At 41.9% G+C, this 22,838-nt stretch overlaps 1 protein-coding gene across 2 annotated transcripts; it reads left to right on the forward strand.

Moving 5' to 3' along the window:
- Positions 1-992: 992 nt before the first annotated feature.
- Positions 993-22,768, forward strand: LOC104926337 (uncharacterized). 2 transcript variants are annotated; one of them, XM_010740172.3, is made up of 4 exons: positions 993-1,428; positions 16,981-19,070; positions 19,565-19,867; positions 21,261-22,768. In XM_010740172.3, the coding sequence occupies exons 2-4, from the start codon at positions 16,997-16,999 to the stop codon at positions 21,524-21,526; spliced, it is 2,643 nt and encodes an 880-aa protein (XP_010738474.1). In that variant the 5' UTR covers positions 993-1,428; positions 16,981-16,996; the 3' UTR covers positions 21,527-22,768. The 2 variants fall into 2 exon arrangements, with proteins under 2 accessions (XP_010738474.1, XP_019115077.1); XM_019259532.2 differs by lacking the exon at positions 993-1,428 and adding an exon at positions 13,420-14,093.
- Positions 22,769-22,838: the final 70 nt, after the last annotated feature.

Raw genomic sequence — 22,838 nt, forward strand, 5'->3', positions numbered from 1 at the left:
CAGCAGAGCTTTGCATCTTCTACTCAGACCTCTTTCATCTCGTCTCTGCCGCCTCCCGGCTAATCTGAAAACTGTGGATTGTCAGTGGAGCTGAGGCGGGCTGAATGACGCCTGGGTGCTTAATTAATGCATAACTTTAGGCTTAGATATAATTACATTATTATATATTACAGTTGTCATGAATGGGAGAAATTAGCTGTAGAGACCAAAACTGTTTTTTGTACCAGGCTGTAAACATGTTTATTTCTGCTGTGAAGTTGGACTTTTTAACATGGGGACTCATGGAGCCAGCCTCAAGTGGACGTTTGAGGAACTGCAGTTTTTCCACTTTAATTGGCTTCACTTCACACCCATGGAGGTTGCTGCATCTGGATTAAACCAACACTAAATTAAAGTGTTACAAATATATCTTAATATGAATATCAAAACTTCAAATAAAAACACTGGAAAAGTGTCAAATATGGGACCTTTAAATAAAGAGTAAAATATTTGCATTAGAAAAGTAGTGCAGTAGTACTAGTACTCAAGTATTGAAGCCTACTTAAGTACAAATATGAGGTACTTTACTAAAGAACAAATGTACTATTTAGTTACATGAGGTACTTTACTAAAGAACAAATGTACTATTTAGTTACATTCCATCGCTCATCTTTAAGATATTTTTATTTCAAACTAAATTATTATTATATCTTCTACTATCTATATCTTCCAGATTTGCCACTGTCTTTTCTTGGATGTCTTGTATATTTTTATTTTATTTAATTTTTTTTATATCTTTTACTTATATCTTATATATTTCATGTTTGTTGCTGTTTGCACAGGAATAAGGGAGAAACGCAGCATTGATAATAAAGTTGACTTGAACTTGAATTATTATTTACTTGTTAATTTATTTTATTTTTGCAGTGTTGTTGTTCAGCATCATCTCCTCCTTCCTCTTCCTCTTCCTCCTCTTCTTCTTCTTCCTTCTCCACCAAGCCCGCACGTGCTGCGTGCTCGCCCCTGAGCCCTTCATCTCGTGTGTTTCGCCATTGGTCTGGGATGATGTCATCCACAGTGGAGACAATAGAGCCCACCTCCCCCGTCAGTGTCTCCTCACACACGCATCGCAGCTCAGAGTGACACACGCTCAGACGTGACGCCAGCTGAGTTAGCCAAAAGCACCCCTGATCACATTTTTATTTATTCATTCATTCATCCTAAGAGAGGCAGAGCTGTGCATCCTCTTCCACTATTACCATTTCCATTTTTTTTTATTATTATTATTTTTTTTAAATACATGAAGGAATCGAGCAGGCAGGGAAGGTGTTACACATCTGGATCATACCAACGCATCGGGTCGAGCTGCTCGGTCCACTAACAGACATGAGGATTTCTCATCCCGCTGCGCACAAATGATGAACAAACTCCAGGACTGCCACTGTTGATGTAAGTGATGTTTCTTATTAGTAACGTTACTTATTGTTGTAATCGGGTCTTGCTCGGCCTGTCCGCCTGTGAGTCCCCCCCCTCTCTCTCCTCCTCTCCATCAGCCGGCTGTGTTTTAGTGCAGCGGCTGTCACAGCACTACAGGTTCGGATAATAAAAAAAAAACCTCAATGCCTTGATGCTTCTCATGCATTTTTATGGATTTACAGTCAGATTGATGCCAAAGCATGCGATGAATCGATTGAGCTGAGCAGTTATGAGCGTTGCCATAATAAAAGCGTGTGTTATTTATGGAGACAAATGACTGCAAACACGTGAAAAAGCATCCACACTTTGATCAGAGTAAGTAAAAGCACAGGCCTGATGGGCTTTAGGGCTGTCGACCACATCAGCTTCACTTCTCATCATGAGAAAGGTTCAAAGAAATGTGTGCAACGAAGATGCGATTTAAAAAGAAATAATAAAAAAATACACAGAAATTAGGCATTGCGCCATCTAGCGACTAGTGTAAACAAGAGATAGATTTTCCATGACTGGCCTGCAGAACAGGCCTGCATATATGAACAACAATGCAGAGGTAAACAGTAAAAATGTGGTTTATTTGTGTGTGTTGATGCTGAAAGATGCAACAAAGAGCTGATACAGGAGCGAGGCGTGCAGCACGCAAGCACGTTGTGTATTTTGAATAGCAGCAACCAGTGATTTATTGACATACATTTCAGAGTCAACAGTGACAGCTGTGCACAGAAAACAGCAGAAATTAAATGTGAGAGGATGAAGCTGCAGAGCTGCAGACACACATGTATGCTGACCGACTGACGAGAGCTTCATTTGGAAATCAAAATGATGTTTTTAAGGTTCATTTATCTGCATAAAAAACAAGAATAACTGTGGTTAGACCGTGGCAGATTGTTCATGTAAGAGGCTCTAACTTCACAAGCAAGACACTAAAGAATCACTGCAGTGCATTTCCAGGAATGTCGGACAACTAATTTACAACCTAAACCTGCTTTAAACGATGTTCTTGGTGTTAATATGGCCCTCCTAACATGACTATCTGTGCTCTGCAGCTCACTGCTCTGACTTCATATATTGGTCTCTTGGCCTGAACTATAAGAGACTGTACAGTTTACTCAATTCTTTCATCCACCCACCCCCCTTTTCCTTATAAAACAATGGGCAGCCATTACTGGTGACGGTGTAATATTTCAGTGTAACAATAATTCAATTTGCTTCGAGTCTCTCAGTAAAGATCCAGCGTATTTGTCCGATCTCATATTCTACATGATTGCAAAGATACAATTTTAAAAAATCAGCTAAACGGATTAACTCTGCAGCTGTCTGTTTACAATGAAACAAAGGGATTGCTCAGGAAGAGAGAGATGAGATATTTATGAAATATGTCTTCAGCGATGGACATTACTTTAAGATTATTGTCAAGAGAGGTCAAGATACACAACACTAGTCTATGAAACTTCAGAATAGGGGGAAAAATGTTCATCATAATGCTCAGGTGACGTCTTAAAATGCCTTTTTTTTTGTCCAACCAAAGGTCAGAAGGACTAGAAACTCTAAACAGACGTGATTGTTGGTTGATGTGTTGACCACGTGTGTTCCTCTACCTTTACCCATTACCCACAAAATGTATCTATCTGTTATTATTCAGGGATAGAAAGCTATTTGTCATCCATTTTAAAATGTACAATCTAGTGAAAGTCAACAATCCCACTGGGTGGTAAATGCAGACAGCCACACACATGTATTTGTTACTTAAGATCAAAAACTAGTGAGTCGACAACTTTGCTAACAACTGCTCAAGCGAGTGTAACAACACGAGACAAAGCAGCCAACTAATATTACTCACTAGTCCAACAACAAGAAGCCCAGCTCGGCGTCTGTCCTATTCCACCAAGCTCTCGCCAACGACTAAAAGTCAGTCCCAGTTTTTTATTTTTCTCTTCTTAGCTTCTTCCATCAACATCCTCTTCACCTCTGCCATGCTCTACGACTGCTGAGCCCGAGTATGTTGCCGGCTCGCCCTGCAAATCTCCCGGTGGTCCGAAGAGCCGTGGTATCAGTGTATAGACACTCTTCCCCCGGTGCTCTGAGCTCATAGTCCGAGCAGCACGGCTAACCAAGTGAGCTGACAGCAGCTACAGTTGGCAGCAGTTTACTTCACTGTCCATCAGGACACTCTGAAAGTCACAGAGAGTTGAGGTGGAGCAGCCAGAGGAATTTTGAGGGAAAACCAGAAAACATTGTCTCCATAAAATATGATCCAGTTTCACCAAAATCAGTGAAATAGTTGGTGGTGTGACTTTTAGTGCTGTAAAGCGTCACGAGATCGTACCCAGAGCACAAAGTTACATCGTGTGGGAACAGACAGACACAATTCACCTGATTTCAAGCCAATGCAGCATCAGCATGATTTAAAATCTGTTATTTCATGGTAGAAATGTTACACGATTGCTTAGAAAAACATGTGTTAAAAGACAAATAATGCTACTTAATGTCGCCTGTATTGATGTACAGGACACCTCGGATGAAAAAACGCCATTGACATCAGTGTTAAAACATGAAATTAGACATTTAACTGTGACTTACACAGCAGAGTTTTGACTCTTAGTGGCTCCAGACAAGAATGAATACTCCAAGCATAACCTCAATCACTCCTTCTATTAATAATAATAATTTCATTAAATCCCTTCTTCTAAATGTTGATGCTGCAGGCCAGTTGTGACGCTGATGGAGACGCTGTGCGGCCTCTGGGCATCCTGTGTTGTTGTTGTTGTTTTCATGCACACTCATACTTTCTTAGAGATTTTCGTCAAGGATATGAAGACGGTCTGGCATAAATTCTAGACGGGGGATACAAACAGACTGTTGCCGCAACTAACAGATGCTGCTGTTGATTTTTTTTTGTTCAAGTTGAACACTTCTCTGTCGAATAGAACAGTGCCAGATTGTTTTTGGTGTTGTTTTTCAGAGGGGAAAAGCCGTGCAGTACACATTGGGAAACCCTGAACCTGAGCTTGCATGATTCAACAAGTTTCTGTGTATGTGAGAAAGCAGTAACTTCTTCTCTTATTCAGATCAAAATACACTCAAAATAAACATAGATCAAATGCCGGCATAGGACACGCTCGCTCAGAGTGTAATGTGAGACCACGTTCCCTCCCCCAAATAATCTGAATCATTATGTTTTTTACACCACGTCTGTTTGTTTGCAGGATTTCAGAAATACGGATACTTCCGTTTGTACACCTCTATGTAGTACGCTGTGTATACTGTGTACTTCCTGGTCCAGTGTGCTTATTTCTGCAGGGTAGTGTCTCAATTCGAGTACAACCATCGTGAGATAATCACAACTTTTTGCCACTTCTTCTTCTTCTTCTTCACTGATTGCAGCTGCAACATTTGACCGCCCAAATATAAATATAAAACATAGTACAACATAACATTTGTACATTTTGGTATTCACCACAGCCACTTTAGCTTCAGCAGTACAGTTGTCATGAATGAATGTACCAGGCTGTTTGTTTCTGCTGTGAAGTTTTTAACATGGGGACTTACGGAGGTTAAAGTGGCCGTTCAAGAAGCTGCAGTTTCCGCACTTCAACAGCAACAGAGATTGCCGCTTGTTGTGAACGCAGTTATACACTCAAAAGTCTACGACTCAAAGTTTGGATGACATTTGGTGGACAGGAATACTTCGGCACAAGCATCGGACTACAATGTCAGTTGAACAATGACAGAGTTTAAAATATATTCGAAGCATATTACTGCTCTTCTTATCTTTATGTGACGTAGGGCTCCAATCCCAACCAACCACTAAACCTTTCTCTAAGCTGCTTTTCTATTTTAGGATTTCTCATTAAATTGGAGGTGAAGCTGTCTTTAATCTTACAGTATGCCTTTACTTTATAATCTAGCTCTTTTTATGATCAAACTCATTGTGCTGTCTGTAACTGATGAGCACTGGTTTGCTAATAAAAAATATTAGACCAAAAAAAAAAAACACTGTTATGGAGTGCCACTGATCCCCTTTCTTTGTTGGGATGATGATACTGTGTGTCCTAAAAGTCAGTTTGACTGAATAGTGGAGGGATGGAAGAGATGACTGAATGTTCCAGACCATGCTGCCCTCTGATTGGCTACTTTGTGTCAGTTGCTTCCATCATTTTATGTCCGCTGACTGTGGAGATTAGATGATGTAATTATTTTAGCCTGTAGTGGTGTGAGCTCTGATAAGACTCTCTGAAATGAAGCAGATTACAGTGAAAAACACATTTAGTAAAACATTAACATAGATTAGAAGGCAACTCTGAGATATTTTGTCTTTTAATGCAGTGCTGTGATGTGGAGTCAAACAATGGCAGCAGTATTGTAGACGATTTGATAATGCGTACTAATTAACACAAAGGCTCATCACTGTGTCATTATTGTCTCATTATCGTGCCGTTGTTGACGAAACACACTGAGTCACAGCTAACTCATTACACAGAGCAGGAAGTCGTTTTCTTGTTCACATCCCAAGTAGGGATGCATTAGAGATGATTATAGATTTTCATGGGATGATTAAAGTCTGAGGACGGTCTGAGTTTGAAGGTTTTACGATTGTAATCAATTTATTTATTTCACAATAATACGTTTATGTACAAAATCAGATGAGAGTCTTTGTTTGTTTGTTTTTTTGCAGTTTTTGTAAAAATGAAAGAAGGAAACCGAGAACATCTGTCACGCAGATGTTCTTCCCTTGTGGGGATTGCGTGCTGTTTTGGTGAGCATTCATTTATAAATGATGGCATGCTCCTTTCCCTGTTTTGTTGCTGTTGGTTTAGGTTGCACTCAAAGCCCTTAAGTCTTATCTCACCGCTACGTCATTGACTGTAAGTGACAGAAGCACTGAGTGTACTGTAGCCAAGTGTAAACCTACCATGACGTCAGCCGTTCTGAAGCCTCAAATCATTTTGGTTTTTGCAAAGCCAGAAGTGACCATATCTGGATGAGAGTGTGGAGCTAATTGGTGCAAGTTTGGCCTGCCTGGCCACAAGCATTCTCGTATTTGAGGTGTTAACATTTGAGGTAAGAAACAGGCAATGCAGTAACCAAATCATATTTAATCACCATTTGATGGTTTGATCTGAGTTTTGTGTCTGTTGTGTTGACGGACTCACTGAAAATGACTTGTCGATCACAAGGTAGCCCCACCCAAAAGTTTACCCTGCTATATCGTCTGTTTTTCTCTAAAATGTGACCATAATTTCCATAATAACTCTCTAGGAAACTGTCTAAAGTGAAGAATTTGGGTCATTTTCTCCTTAGCTTACATATAAACTGACTTTTTTTTCTGGTGACGTCACCCACATGTTTCTTAAGATTCATTTTGAAGCTTAAAATCTTGTCCATCTATCTTGCCAGTCCTTCCTCTGCTGCCTTCGGCTAATCCAAAAATGGGCAAAGACATGGATTATCGGTGGAGCTGAAGCCGGCTGAATGAAGCCTGGGTACTCGAACAAGCCTTCTGTAAAGGCGCGCACCTGTTGAGGCCAAAACTGTTTCTTGTACCAGGCTGCAAACATTTATTTCTGGACATTTTAATATGGGAGCTTATTAGCTTATTAGCTTACTAACTTGCTCTGTAGCCAGCCTCAAGTGGACGTTTGAGGAACTGCAGTTTTTGGCACTTCACAGTCACGGAGGTTGCTACTTGGTTTTAACCAACGGTGTTGCCCCCTGCTGACCATTAGGAAAAATTCAGGGGTTTTTTTAGACCCGGAAGCTCTGAAACACTAATTATACTGTCAACAACTGTAGCTGAGCCAGAACTGTGACGTCTTTAACTGCTGTTAATGAAATGAAATTGGTTAATCATTGCATTCCTATGCCAAAGTCTTACATCATGAGATTAGCAATTTAAGCCTGATTAGTCATAGAAATCCCAAATGTATCCCTTTTTTTGATTGTTTTCTGTTGCTCCACTTCACTTCACAGTGCGATTTAAGATTAACGTCACTTTATTTGTACGTGACGAGGTCTGAAAATAAAATACATGCCTCAGATCTTAACAATGCACCAACGTTTGTACTATTTTAAAGTACACGAGGGTTAAAATAGTCTTCCAAAGCTGCAGTGTGAGCGGAACTAATTATTCATTTCTCTGTGCCGATAAATCTGATTACACAATGACTCACGGCGCTGTTGGTAACTGAAGGGCTGAAGTTATAGAAGTTTGGGGTTGAATATCTCATTAAAAAGTGATTTCCACCCATTTTGGCCGGCGGCCATCTGTACTGGGTGCTTTAGTAGTCATTATCATTCATATCATATTTGCGGTAGGCAGGAAGCGCTTCACTCTCTGCTGCTTTTCTTCATCTAAGGCCCATTCTGCCACAGTTACAATTAACATTTCCACCCTGGTGGATGTTAAAGGGGAGACTCTGCATGCTGCTGTGACATCGGTGTCAAAGCATTACTGCAATGCTGTGCACAGTATTTGTGTTTCTTAAAAGCTGACTTTAACCTCATTTTGGTGCTAAATTGAATGCTACCCACAGAGCTTTGGTGAACAGGCGAATGTGTTTTCATCAGATCTATCAGAGAGTGTGTGTGTTTTTTTTAATGTTTGGCTTCTTAAATCGTGATAAGCTTGATCATTTTCTGCCTCTCTGCTGATTTGTCAGCTTGTCCTCTGATATCAACATCTGTGCAGGCTAAGGAAAGGCTTTCTTTCCATTCGTGAGAACAACATTTGCTGATAGCTGAAGGCTTTTTTTCTTTTACTTCCATCATAACATGTACAATAACGTGTCTGATTCTGTCTCTTCAATCTGACGGCGGACAATCCCTGCACACTCCTGGAGATTAAGAAAAGAGATGAAAACGACCACCTTATAAACACACAAAGGAACTAACCATGTATTTTCCTTTGAGTCCTTCATTGTCAATCAAGTGCTCACACAGCTTGTTTTCTATCTAGCCTGCTATTTGCAGGCAAGCTGCTCTTTTACACAACAAACAGAAACAGAATAGAAACCGTCTCAAATTATATTTTGGCACTCAGGTCTGAAAGTGGCCTCACAGCGACTGACAAAAGACTGAAGCTCACCCTGTCTTTATATAACAACTAAAGAGCGACTTCTCCCAAACATGTTGGTGTAATTTCACTGAAAGAGAAAGGAGAGGTTGGACTTCAATATCCACAGTTTAAGCGTTCAAGTAAAGGCAGCATTTATGTCTTTCAGATAAATATGAAGCTACAGCCAAGTTATGTTAACATGAAAACTGCCAGCATCGTTAAAACTCATGTATTAAAATTTGATATCTTGTTTCTTTAATCCATACAAAAAAACAAACAAGCTGCCTTTGAGCCCTACTTTTATTTAACAGGGACAGTGCACATTAATAAAACATTTCTGTAAATGTGCCAGAGTTAGCCAAGAGGCTATTTTTCATCTGTAGTCTCTGGACAGATGTTACAAAGTCACCCTAAAAACAGAATGTACAACGTTATCGAGATTGTGAATAAAAGCATGCAGAATAAATATAATAAACAATAAAATATTAGAAACCTCATTTAGGACACACTTATACTACTTAATGCATGCACAAAACAAAAAAAAATGAGGGATATTAATGTTGAAGTTGTTTTGGACTAACTGCATGCACAGTATAAAACACATAAATCAAGTCTGACACATGGAAAAATAAACCACACTAAACGACATGCATGTAGGTAACATGACATTTCTGTCGAAGTCACCAGTCGAACCAGTCTTAGCTGGCACATAATTATTCTTGTGTACCTCTCAGCAAGAAAACAAATATATTTATTTCCCATATTGTCATTGTTTCTTTCATATCACACCTCTTTCTTGTGTAGCCTCACCTCGAATTAGACACTGTGTAATTGCATTATTTGACCCATCTAGTAATGTAAGAACCACAGACAGTGTAAACATTGGCTGTCACCACAGGTTTCTGAAAGGCTGTATGTGAAGCTCCGGGAGTGATCGTTGGGGCACCTGAAGCAGGTTGAATGAAGCCTGGTTGCTCAAACAAGCCACCTGTAATGACAGAGACCTGTCAATCAAAGCGGTCACACTGTTAATTCTGCATAACTTTAAGCCTGAATATAATTTGAACAGGTGATTTATATATAAATTCACCCTCAGTACAGTTGTCATGAACGGTGAAATTAGCCATAGAGACCAAAACAGTTTTTTGTACCAGGCTGTAAACATTAAACATTTCTGCTGTGAAGTTGGACATTTGAACATGGGGACTTATGGAGACTGATTCACTTCTGTAGCCAGCCTCAAGTGGACGTTTGAGGAACTGCAGTTTTTGGCACTTCAGCATTGGCTAGATTTCACAGAGGTTACCGCATGGTTAAAAACCTGTTCATTGATTTTCAGTCACATCATCAGCTCCACAGTGAACCTGCTGAGTCTGCGTGACGATGTAGAAACTCCCGTAGGATCCGTGACACCAACTGTTTGACCCTCGGTGCTGTTGGGTACATTAACATCAACATCTCCCGTTTGCTTAGCGCCCATAGCTCTCGCTGCCCATCTGTCAGTTTGTTTATTTGTGAGGAAGGCGACGTAAAGAGTGAAGCGCAACCGGCCGTCTGTCATTTTGTGCCAACTCAGAGCTAAATATGAATAAAAATGTCGAGATGTAGATTGTCCTCTGACGGAAACAGCCTGCTCATCCGCCTCTGGAAGGAAGTGACTCAGATGACTAATTTCGCCTGCCATCCACCATTTTCAAAAGCCCTTTTTCTTTCCTTTCACTGTGATGGAAAAAAATATTTTTCATGCAGCAGAGGATTCTCAAGCAATTTTACGAGCCAGTAATTTAGCAGCACATCCTCGCATTATTTGCTCCGCTGTTGTCCACTCTGCTGCGTGGGTGTTTTAGCTGTCAGGTGTCTTTTTGATGAAGGAGCTGCAGAAAAGCCCGGGCGGAGAGAGAGAGAGAGAGAGAGCGAGAGAAGGGTATGGAAAGATCCCCATCAATCTTGCACGGCCAGACAGCCATATGCTTTCAAAAAACACCAGCCCCCTCAACAGCTTGTCCCCCCAAAAAGCTCACTGCATCAACCCAGCTGCAGCTGGAGACACTGTATGCCACGCTGCCTGAATCGACACTGTGATATCCTTTATAGTCGACTCTCAGCTGTCTTCCTGTCCTGTGTGTGAGGCTCTGTCATTTCATGCACATCAGTACACACACACACAAGTGTTAAACCAGCAGGAAAAACATTAGTATGTGCACCAATGTCCTCTTTGTGGCTCTGTAAAGATCTTCATTCTTCTGGAGGGTGTCATGATCTCCCCTGCAGGTTCATGCAGCTCTTAATAAGAGGAACTGAGTGGCACTCGTCTTCTTTTTTATCTGTGTGAATTCTTATTTCAGCTCATGAGCTTGAATTCTTAGCGTCTATTCCTTAAATGCTAATATGTCCCTAATGCATGTGCATACATTTGCCTCTCCTCACCTTGATCTATCACATGTTTATTCAGCCCGGTGTAAGTAGCTAACGCTGTCAAGAATTTCATATACGATCCTCAGTTGCTGTTTTGCTTCAGCTCTCCTGAGAAGCAGCTCATAACTTACTTCACACTTTACTGTCGGCTTCTGAAGTCATATGCCTGGTAGATATATTACGCAATCTCACATACTGATGTGAGTCGTGCTCTTGGCTATGACTCCTACAAAAATGGATGAGCTACCACCTGAGTATGAGCACACATAGGAGTTGAGATTGTGCCAATGTGGCCTGGCCATAGTCTGCAATATTGCATATTTAAACAGTTATACGTTACAGATCCAAAAGAAAGAAAGAGGTCAGTTTTGGCCATCAGACTGAGCCGAGTGTTACGATTTGGACCCAAAATGTAGAGAACATAGTTTATTAAACATTAAATTAAGAGAGATGTGGGTATTTGACAGGGAGAAAGCTGTCACCTTAACATTATTTGTAAAAAGTTCCAATGGCAATGCTATCAATCTATCTAAAACCTATACACGTCTGAAGAGAGTGATTCTTTTCTTAATAATTTTAATAAGGAGGATCATTTTTTAATTATTTAACTGCTACATTTTGAGCTTTGGGCAGTTGCCACTAAAATTTTAACACAAAAAGGCAGGTGGTGGTGGCTGGTGCCCCAGATGGAGTGGTGGTGGTGGCACTGGTGGCCGTCATCTTGGCAGTCCTGCCTCTGCCACCTCCCGGCTAATCTCAAAAATCAGCAAAGACGTGAATCATTAGAGGACCTGAGGCGGGTTGAAGGACGCCTGGGTGCTCAAACAAGCCATCTGTAACAGCATCCACCTGCCAATCAAAGCGATCACACTCTTAATTCTGCATAACCTTAAGCCTTAATATAATTTGAATGGGTGAGTTCTATATAAATTCACCCTCAGTACAGTTGTCATGAACGTGGAAATTATCTATAGAGACCAAAACTGTTTTTTGTACCAGGCTGTAAACATGTTTATTTCTGCTGTGAAGTTGGACATTTTAACATGGGGACTTATGGAGACTGACTCGTTTTGTAGCCAGCCTCAAGTGGACGTTTGATGAACTGCAGTTTTTGGCACTTCAACGTTCAGCTTCACTTCACAGCCACGGAGGTAGCCACTTAATAGAGGATACAGTAGAGAGCCCTGGAGAGACAAAAGCGAGGCACACTTTAAAAACTTGAATGAGTACTCAAGGGTAACACTGGTTAATCAGTAGACGCTGAAATGGTACAAGTGCTTAACCTAAAACTAACAAAAGGAGCAGGATAATCTGACATCAGAGCAGTGTCTTGACCAAGCTTTTATAGCAGGAGTGATTGCTAGATGAAAGCCAGGTTTGTCTCGTTACTGAGACCTGCACAGCCAGCCACATACTGCCAGGGAGATAAACCGAAAAACAAACAAACAGCAAAACAAGAATAAGCAAGACACAGAGCTCATATTTCTATTTCCAAGTCAGCTCATTCCCTTTTTGTCTCTGCCGCTCTCTGTTTTTTTGTTTTCTCATCAGAGCTGCCAGATCGGCTGCCACCTCGGATCTCAGATCTGGCAATTGAAGCTATTAACAAGGGGGCAATAATGAAAAACTGTCACAAACTGAAGAGAACAAGTCTGTTTCTGTGATAACAGTTTCCACATTTGACAAGCATCAAACAAATATATACACTTTGTACTGTTTGGCTGCTCCAAGTGAAGCAGATTGAGCACGACAGCACTCAGCGTGTACTGTATGTTGGCAGAGCGAGTGGCTTACAGCCTTTTACCAGATTCCATTAGTGTGTTAGAAAGACAGATTAATTAGGACCACCCGAGTGGAGTTATTTCACATACACAGTTAATTAAACACCATTTCAATTAACCTGCTATTTAACAGTGCTCGCACACACATTTAACAAGTTTTTAGTTGAGTCCTTTCGCCCTCAGGTCGAGAGAACAAACCTACAGTGATGACAGGGTATTCAGATTCTCAGTGTTTGTGTTGTTCTGTCAAAAGGTTAAAAGTCTTAAACCAAAAATATTTCAAATCTGGATGAACACAAATGCAGAAATACTCAATTCCTTTATTTAAGTACAAGTACTGCATTCAAAATGAATATCATCTGTTTGTAGGACCGTAGTATCAAAACTAAAATGTCTCCTTTGCACCAATCTGTGAAATTAGCTACAGAGACCAAAACTGTTTTTTGTACCAGGCTGTAAACATTTCTGCTGTGAAGTTGGACATTTTAACATGGGGACATGGAGACTGACTTGTTTTGTAGCCAGCCTCGAGTGGACGTTTGAAGAACTGCAGTTTTTGGCACTTCTGCATTGGCTTCACTTCAAATGCTGGCTGAGCAAAGCGAGGCACATTGGAAAAACTTGTGTTTCAACATCAAAAACATATGTTAGAACGTTGATTAACACAGATAAATCAGTAAAATGCTGACTGTTTTGCAGCCAGCCTCAAGTGGACGTTCAAAGAACTGCAGTTTTTGGCACTTCTGTGTTGATTTCATTTCACAGCCACGGAGGATGACAACAATTAAAATATGTAACCTATTTTCTTGTGGTAGAAGCACATAAACTAAACTGATCGTTCTGCTTCTCCTGGTGAGATTTGAAGTCACATAGAGAACAGACCGAATCAGCATTGCGGCCTCGACGTTGCAGAGACGTGCCCAGTGGGGTTCTGGCATAAATGTTACATAGAAAACCTTTAAGTACTGTATCTAAATAAATGTACACGTCATGTCATGTTGCAGATTTGACTGTGTGTAATGTGAATGAGTGCATTTCCTACTCAGATTTCAGACACAAGATGATGTAATGCTTCCAGAGAAATGCATCGATGAGGCTTGTACTTTACTTTAGTATTACTTACTGTCTGCTGAAGCTACGACTATGAGCTGAGTGAAAAGGCCACTATGCAGCCTGCAGTTTACAGTGTGTGTGAGAGAAAAGTGATCAGAGTGATAGTGACTTCCACCATGATAAAACTGGGTCAATGTAACCCCCACCCCCCTCCACCACAGGCAAGGCTGAAAAAGGAAAAAAAAAAAAGAGAGAGAGAGAGATGAGGATGTCATCACCAGAGTCTGTGCGTGGATATAAGCATGGGGACGCTGGAGCGTGGTTGGCTTTCTCCATGGGTCGGTATCTGTGTTGTGTTGGGGACTGAAGGCATACAAAGATTATTTTTGACATGTTCCTTCCTCCCTTGTAGTCTGTGCTTCACAGTGTCACGTTATAATCTGTCCCTCTGTATTAATTTTATACCCACTTTGTTCTGTCCTCCCCAAGTCCTCCTTTAAACTTTATGATCCTCCACTCCCTGAGAGATTCAAATAAAAATCCACCTTAATAAACACTGTTTAAAAACAACTATACGTGATGTACGATGCAATTACAGGCTAGTTTGTTGTTAGGTGGCCAAATCGTAGCATCGGTGCATCTCCACCTTCATCTATTAAGGAGTTTAATAGGTTGTTTTATCTGCATTTATATAAAACATTCTCACTTACCTCCCCCTGGTATCTAGCCATACAGATAAATTGTGTTTTGTTTGTCCGGATTTGGAGATATATTTCTGCCTCAATCACTGTGCAATGGAGGTGGAGACTCTGTTCAATATAACTTCGGTAGAAACTAAAATGAATCACTGTGAGGTCTTTGGAGAGTTGCTGTTGAATGCTTTAAAGGTAATTTTGTGCATTGCTGTGAGGAAACTACTCACCTCTATTTTGGGTGATGGCAGAAATGATGGATCTCTCGAATCTGTGACAAATAAATTATTTGCATGGCTCAGTATAACCAAGAGTGCATGAAAAAAATAGCGTCAACTTGAAAAATAAGACTAGGAGTCTCTGGCCATCTCATGCACCTCAAAGTGCTTCACAGAGCAAAAAATATAGACATAAATAGACATCAATGAATAGAACTTTGCTTAAATAGATAATTCATGAATAAATGGCCGTACAATGATAAAATGTCATAATAAATAAAGCCAATAAGAAAAAAAGAGAATAAAGGGTTTAACTTTTAATTCAACAAGACGTAAAAATTAGGACAAGGCTTCAAAGTTCAGCAGTAAATGACGAGGTACCTTAAATAAAAGACTAAAAAGATCTGTCTTGAGTTATCATTTATCATTAATTTAAAAATATCCAATAGTTTGTGTGTCAGCATACTAACATTTGTACTAAACACAGCAGAGCTGAGGCTGATGAGAGGTTTTTTTCACTAGCAAGGACCAACAACATCAACAAGATATGTTTAAATTATTCATCACCCAAACAAAAGATTACGAATGAGTCGTGAACTCTGAGCACTCCTTCCAATTAGGACCCTGTGGAGAGTAGAAAGAAATGGGGGTGGGTGGGAAGAAGAGCAAAAGAGGACAAGAAGGTTAGGTTAAGTCGCACGTTGAGGTGTGATCGTGCTCCTGAAACCAAAGTACTGGACAATAACATGGATTACAGTTCATCCTAGGGGAACATAGATGTCTCCAATCACTGTCGAGATCTTCCTCATGGGGGACCCTGAACTCTTGTTTAAATGTCATGGCATACAGCCGTGTTTCTATCATAGGGGCCTTTCTGTAATCCAAACCGACCCTTTAGATTTACATTTTCCCTGATCTAAACCCGTCTACTGGGACTTCTCTCGCTCACCTTCAAACGGACCTCCGTACTTTGGCGGCCTCAGCTCGTGCTTTGGGATTGTAATGCTAACATTAGCATGTTAACCACCCTCCCAGCTGATCCGGCCCCTGCAGCCAAAAAAAAAAAAAAGTAAATTAAAGTACTTCATCAAACAAACAACTCCTGGGTGACCTGAACATCTCGGATTGATTGTATTTAACAGTGTGTGTGTATCAGAGGGCGGATTCTCACTTTAACCACAATAATTCTTCATCTTAACGTTTGAGGGCGGCCTTATAATGAATGTACGAATGATTACGAACACTTCAAGTCCTGCAGTAGCTGTACCAATCTGTTATTAGTAGCATTAATCATAAAGGCACCTTAATGATACAAAGGAATCTTATATATGTGTACTTTATTACAAATTGCATATTTATAAGATACAGTACCTTAATCTCTTTATGCTATAAACTTTTCTCTCCAGATGAGTTGTATCCTTGTGTACGTGGTGACCTTCTGTTTATACCATGTCCTGGACAAATGCTCGTTTCGAATTGGCCCAAAGGATTAGGTTAATTTGGTTTATTCCAAAAAGGCTACATGGCTCTCCAGCATTAAAAACAGACTCTAAAGTGAAGAATCCCACCGAGGTGTTAGATCATTTTGATAGTCATCGTGTTGTTTTCTGTGTCGAAGCAGAATGCAAGATAGTTTCTGTCCTTTTTTAAGAAGTAGGCATCATTATACAGAGCCCGAAAAAGCTAATTTACCATGACTTACCATGCCTCGACTTGGTTTATTAATGCCACTCATTTGATGTGTGACTGAGCTTTTAAAAAGCCTCACTGCCATCAGGATTAACTGGGATTATTTGCTGCAGCAAACAGCAAACAGCAGATACACAGTACATTTCTGGATTTTAAATTTTATACCCTAATTACTTGCAGACAGTTTACATTCGAATGCAAAAACTCTTGAGCATTAATTGTCCGGGAAAGTGGCCATGGTATAAGCAGGTCGCAGACTGCGATGTACATGTTTAAATGGGCGTTAACCATTAAAATGAAACATGCACATCAGTGGGTATTCTCTTTATTCTAATGCCTCCTTTCATTTGCAGAAAGTATGAAAGGAAATGTGTGTTAATGGTCACACTGAGATGCAACATTGTTGGTTGTTGGTTTGTATTTGTTCTTCAGAGACACCAAACTATTGCTGTCTATGTGTTTCCTTGTTTAAAATGTAACTATGTCAGTAGAAAAAACAGAACTAGTATAAATGTTTAACAATCTTGCATCTGCATGTACTGTTTGTGTCTAAACTGCCCCACATTTTTTCCTGTGTTTGTGAAATTACAGCATTTTTCTGACTACTCTCTTTCTGTCTCTCTCAGCTTTGCATAAACCCAGATGCCTCCCCTTCCTCTTGATGAGCGCATAGTGGTCATTCAGCGCCCTAAAAACTTAGTCCTATGCGAGGCCTCCCCGCAAACCATCCCACAGCACTCCTCTCAAATATCAGCCTCTTCCAATGGACATGTCGCTCACCCTCCTCATCAGTCCCATTTCTATTCACCCTCCTGTAAATCTCTGACTTTGGAATGCAAGCGCAGATCATCCCGTGTGCAGAAATTCAAGGGCGACCAGCCCGTCATCCCAGCGGGCGTCAGTCACATCCCTAGCCACTGCCACAGTAATGGCACAGTAACTCTTGGCCCACGGCTTCCCTCTCACACACATACTATCGATATAAGGCTCTCGGTTGACAAAGGAGGACGGGGAGGTGGATTGAGCAACTCGTTAGGGCGTAGCGGAAGTGTAAAAGGTGGCAAGGGGAAATGTGCCTCTTCACAGCTGGATCAAGGACAAGGTGAGAGGAAAACTGGAACTGCAGGGAGGCCAGGTGGAGCCGAACACAAGTCGCAGCGAAGTCGCCATAGTCAGCTGTCAACTTCACCCGGAGGCGTCCTACAGTTCGTCCCCGCTCAGGCGCAGCAGCATAAGTTCAGGAGTGAAAAAGAAAAGGAGAACGGCAGTTTTCTTAACAGGAGCGAGCGTGAAGTTCCCTCTCTAGGTCACAAGAAAAATTCCAAACTGGGAACTGTCCATCAAAGCCATAATAGTCACAGTCTGCCCTACCACCACAACTCCGTCCCCGTGCCCCATGCTGCCATCCTAAACTCCAACTATTCCTCATCCCCTCCCTCCCAACCCACCCATGTCCCAGTCTCGTTTCGGCAACTCAGCCAGCCGCACCCGTCCCACATCCGGGATCTCCACCCTCACATTCTGCATGCTCTACCCTTATCCTCTTGCTCCTCCCAAGCCGGAGGCTTCCCCAGTCCTGACCACACCTGCACCATCGACTGCACCCACCCGTTCAGTTGCGGCTGCTGGAGGTTGGTGAGATGCAGAGGATATAAGGGGCACTCTGCGAGCTGCCAAGGAGGTGGAGGAAGCACTTCCACCTCGTTTTCCTGTGTTCACAATGTCGGAGCAGTGAAGAGAGGAAGCAAAGAAATGGGCCTGAGAAATCTGGGTGGGTGTCTCTCCACCGCCTCCACCTCCAACACCTCTTCTTCCAACAGCACTGTGTCTGACTGCCGAGCAAACCTGTTCAAACCTCTTCCCTGTGCCTCCTGCTCTGGTGAAGCCGGAAACTTCGAGAGTCCCGCTATCCTTCGCAAAAAACTGGTAGGGGGATGCCTACCCTGTACCCCGCTGTCCTCCTCGGCCCCTCTGCGGGCGATACAGAGCTGCGTCACGGGATGCAACCCCAAAGCCTCTCAGACAGGCAGCTCTACCTGCAGCTACTGCAGCAGCGACCCCATAGTGGTGACATTCAACCCTCGCCGAGGCAAACCCCCAGGAAGAGGCATCGGAGCAGCTCATCAGATGGGGATGTTTCAAGCTGACGATGATGACTACAGCGTGCGTACTATCTGGCCTGAAGAACTGGCCAAGAAGATGACCCATTCAAAAGCCCAAAAGAATCACTGCGGCGGTGTCGGGAAGACCTGTGCAGGCCAGGTCCAAAATGGCAGTAACGGATCAGGCCTTGTCCTGCTGGACTGTCAAAACCTCCAGGAATACTCGCACTCTCAGCTAACAGACCATGCTGGCCGACGGCGGCTTCAGCAGGGGAAAATGGCTGCCCTCGATTTCATGGGGTACAGGTCGAGATCTGGGTACGACGAAGGCCGTAATTCGCTAAAAAGGCTCTTGAATAAAACCAAAGACGGAGGAATGGGCGATTGTCTCGAGCAGGACGGAGACGCAGCATATCCACGTTCCCCCTCTCCCCGCTCTGCCTCCCCGCCATCACCTGTGTCCTTTTCCCCTCCACCATCCGCCCCGAGCACACTCATCAAACCCAAACCTTGGCAGAGGGACAGGGAGGGAGGACACTCTCTGCCGACGGCTCAGTCACTTCACCTGGCCCTCAACTCCCTGAACAGAGAGCAAGATGAGGAGAACAGCAGAAGTAAGAGCAGCTTACAATTCACCTGTGCCCAAGTGGTAAAATCCGTATAATTTTCCACTGAAATCATGAATGCCATCGTGCAGTAATTTTAAACCCTTTATCGAAAGCAACAAAAGATCCCTGTGGTTAGTTTCCAAATTAAACTGTTGTTCCCTTTTGGGACTGCAGCCTGTGTCTGTTTTTGGCATACGCTGTCATGATTCGGAGCTTGTTCGCCCGTGAAGTGTTAAATAATTTTGTGGTTTGAACAGATGCACACACATTTGGGAACATCCAGCTTCTCTGGATCTCAGCGAGCAAGTTCTAAAATAATCAAAGTGCTAATGGCCAGACATCTTTTACAGCCGATAAATACTGCTAATTAGCTTTAACTAATACAGTGATTTCATTGGTGATTTAGTTACTTCAAGGTCTGTTTGGTTCTTGTAATTTCTTGCTCTGTGGCCGCAGATAACTTCTTCTCACACGACTTTCTCTGTCTCGTCTTCTTCCAGTGCATCTTTCTCTGCCGCTCTCCTCTTCGTTGCCGGCCTCTCTGTCCGATGAGAGTGTGATGACACCCGATGCGGAGAACGCCGTCGTCAGTCCCATCCTGCCCTTCCTGTTTCTGGGGAACGAGAGAGACGCCCAAGACCTGGACCTACTGCTGCGCCTCAACATCGGCTACGTGGTTAACGTGACCACACACCTGCCGCTCTACCACGTCAACTCTGGACTGCGCTACAAAAGGCTGCCAGCCACTGACAACAGCAAGCAAAACCTTCGGCAGTACTTTGAGGAGGTTTTTGAGTTCATCGGTGAGAGTCTGGCCTCAGATATATTGTTGAATTTGTGAGCACCGACTGTTGTAGAGAAGTGAAGTACGGTGTTGGGGGAGTAATGCATTGTGAATAAGTCTGCCTCCTGCATAAACTGCCATAATGGTAGCACTTTGAGATATTAATATTTTCTGAGGTGGTAGGAGCTCAGGACTAGAGTGCTTTGTGCACTTACTGAGGCTAAGGTGATATTCAGACCAAATCAGACGTTGCAATGACTTACCATAGGGTTGTGCGATGGTGTCAGGTTTATTTGTGCTGAACAAAATCATTGTGAAACAATCAGGAAATAATTATTTTGCTGATTAACCGGCTATATCGAGGCCGGTGCTCCTTCACTGTCATTCACTCTCTATGTCGCTTGACCACTCTCTTTCTCAAACCATCAGACACAAATTAAACTTCTTTGTGTCACTATTTTGCAACGTAAATTGTGAGTCAGACACGGATTTAGAAGCTGGGTACATGAAATAAACAAAGCCAGACCACAACAGGTAGAGTATCAGACTTGAGTCCATGAATCCACCTGGATAATCTCAGTTTTAGTCACATTTCAGACTGACTGTGGAGGGTTTGATCTGATTTGGCACCACAGCATTGCATCAGGTTGTGTTTCTCCAAAAGTTGAATCTGCCACAACTTCTCAGTTTTCTTCGGACACCCCCTGCAGCCTGCCACAGCCAAAACGCACTACCCCTACTCAAATTAATCTGTTTGCCGCAGTGCCACTCTGAATCTGGCCTGTGGTAGCTGTCTATGGTCAGTAAATACTGTACCTTCAAACTGTTTTTACAAGTTTCGAGTTCAGAGTGACGTTTGGAGGCTTTTGAATTAAAAGCCAAATTAAACAGAGTAATGAAACTAACTTTATCACCGTTTTTACTTAAGTAACTCGCCCAACATTTTCCACTAATTAGTAGCTGTAACTGTGACTCGGTAAAGAGCTTTTTCTGTGATGACATCTGCTCAAGAAAGAGAAATAATGCATTGAACAGCTTTTATATCAACAGTTATTATTTCATTCCAAAGCCGTGGCACTGACTGTCTCAGAAGATAAATTTTGATCCCACTCGTGCCGCCTACGCCGTGGTAAAAAAAAAAAAAGGGACTCACTATTCAGACAAGTTTCTTTAAGGACAGGCTAAACTTTTGTTTTGTGGTTGTCATAAAAGGATTATGTTGAATTTGTAGTTTAAAAGACAGATTATGTTTTAAGGAGTCTTGAATGAAAGCAGGAACATTTAGGATGTAATGATACCTGTCACAGGTACTTTGGTCTTAAGTAATGGGATGATACTATATTACTGTATTAAGCCAGTTTTTCTTGAATTTAGCAAAAGGACTTCATCTGTTTTGTTGCTCTCATCCACAGAGGAGGCATATCAGAGTGGACAGGGAGTGTTGGTACACTGCCAGGCAGGCGTGTCTCGTTCTGCAACCGTCGTCATCGCCTACCTTATGAAGCACACCCTCATGACAATGACAGATGCCTACAAATACGTGCGGAGCCGTCGTCCGGTGGTGTCGCCGAATCTAAACTTCATGGGCCAACTTTTGGAGTTTGAGAGGGACCTCAACTCCGGGGTGACTCCTCGTATCCTGATGCCCAAACTTAACGGCGTGGAGACGCAGGTGTAAGAAAAGATCAGGGGTCAGGAGCGTTATGTTTACCGCAGGTCGAGATGAAACTAGATTAAAGTGGCATTAATGAGAGTCGAAGAAGTGCAGCACATTTTAGAAGAGAGACACGATGAGGAATATTACAAGTGGAAAATTTGTGCACTTTTAATACTGTGAACCATGGGACAAAAGACTGAATGCTTCATTTGTTCAGTGGTAACTCTTAAATAACACGATCATCATCCAGTATACTGTTTATAAGATAATGTGCCAATATTTTGTATAGACCTAACATCACTCTCAGACGTTTCTTTTATTCTTTTTGTTCCCGTTGTTTACATTCACAGTGACTCTGTTGCCATTACTCATAAATGCATGCAGAACGGGAACGCAGACATGGAATGGGTTCGCTGGCAATGTCCGACTTCATCCACAATGTTTCCAACCACATGTAGCAACACACAGGTTATTACAACGCACTTTACTTCCCATGCATCTGTTTTATTATCACCAACTGAACTGTCACTCAGACCTCAGTCACTGTTTTTGTATGTGATCATGTCTATTTGTTGTTGTTTCTTTGGGAGCGCAATAGAGCGGCAGTATGGACCTGGGAGGTAGCATTGAGTAGCATTAACCTAACAAACTTATCACAAAGGGGAAAACAGCTCATGGAAATGTGTAAGAATGGTTTTTATTTCAGTGTAGCGGCCTGTGTATGAGCACAGAAAAGTACTGCAGGTCTGAAATAATGCAAGTAAGTTCAAGGGGCAATATGTAATTCCTGGCCAAATGCTCGAAACAGTTCGACACACGTAATAAACATAGACAGTATAAATCATAGGATTTCATACCCATAACAGGTTTGTGAAGAGCAGTCCTGTCTCTGCCGCCTTCTGGCTAATCTAAAAATCGGCAAAGACGCGAATCATCTGCAGACCTGAGTGCTCAAACTATCTGTAACAGCATCTACCTGTTAAAACTACTCAAAGCAAACAGGTGAACAGCCTCTGTCACTGGCCTAAACTTACATATTGCCTCTTTAATGTGTCTGAATGAAAGCTGCATGTTCATATGCAGGTTTATACACTAAAATAAGATCTTTATAAACACATTTACAGCAGAACTGAAACCACAACTCAACAGTCAGATATTTTTTTATGCAGAATATGATTTACAGTATATTTGACTGGAGATGTTCGGGTTAGGTGGCGGGTGTTATCCTGCTGTAATAATGTGCTTTAAAAACAACAGACCTTCTCCAACTGTGTACTATTTATTTTACAGTTAATTCATAAGAGATTATTTTTTATTGATTTTATATGATGTA

This window comes from Larimichthys crocea, chromosome XXII, assembly GCF_000972845.2.
Source record: "Larimichthys crocea isolate SSNF chromosome XXII, L_crocea_2.0, whole genome shotgun sequence".
Taxonomy (NCBI): domain Eukaryota; kingdom Metazoa; phylum Chordata; class Actinopteri; family Sciaenidae; genus Larimichthys; species Larimichthys crocea.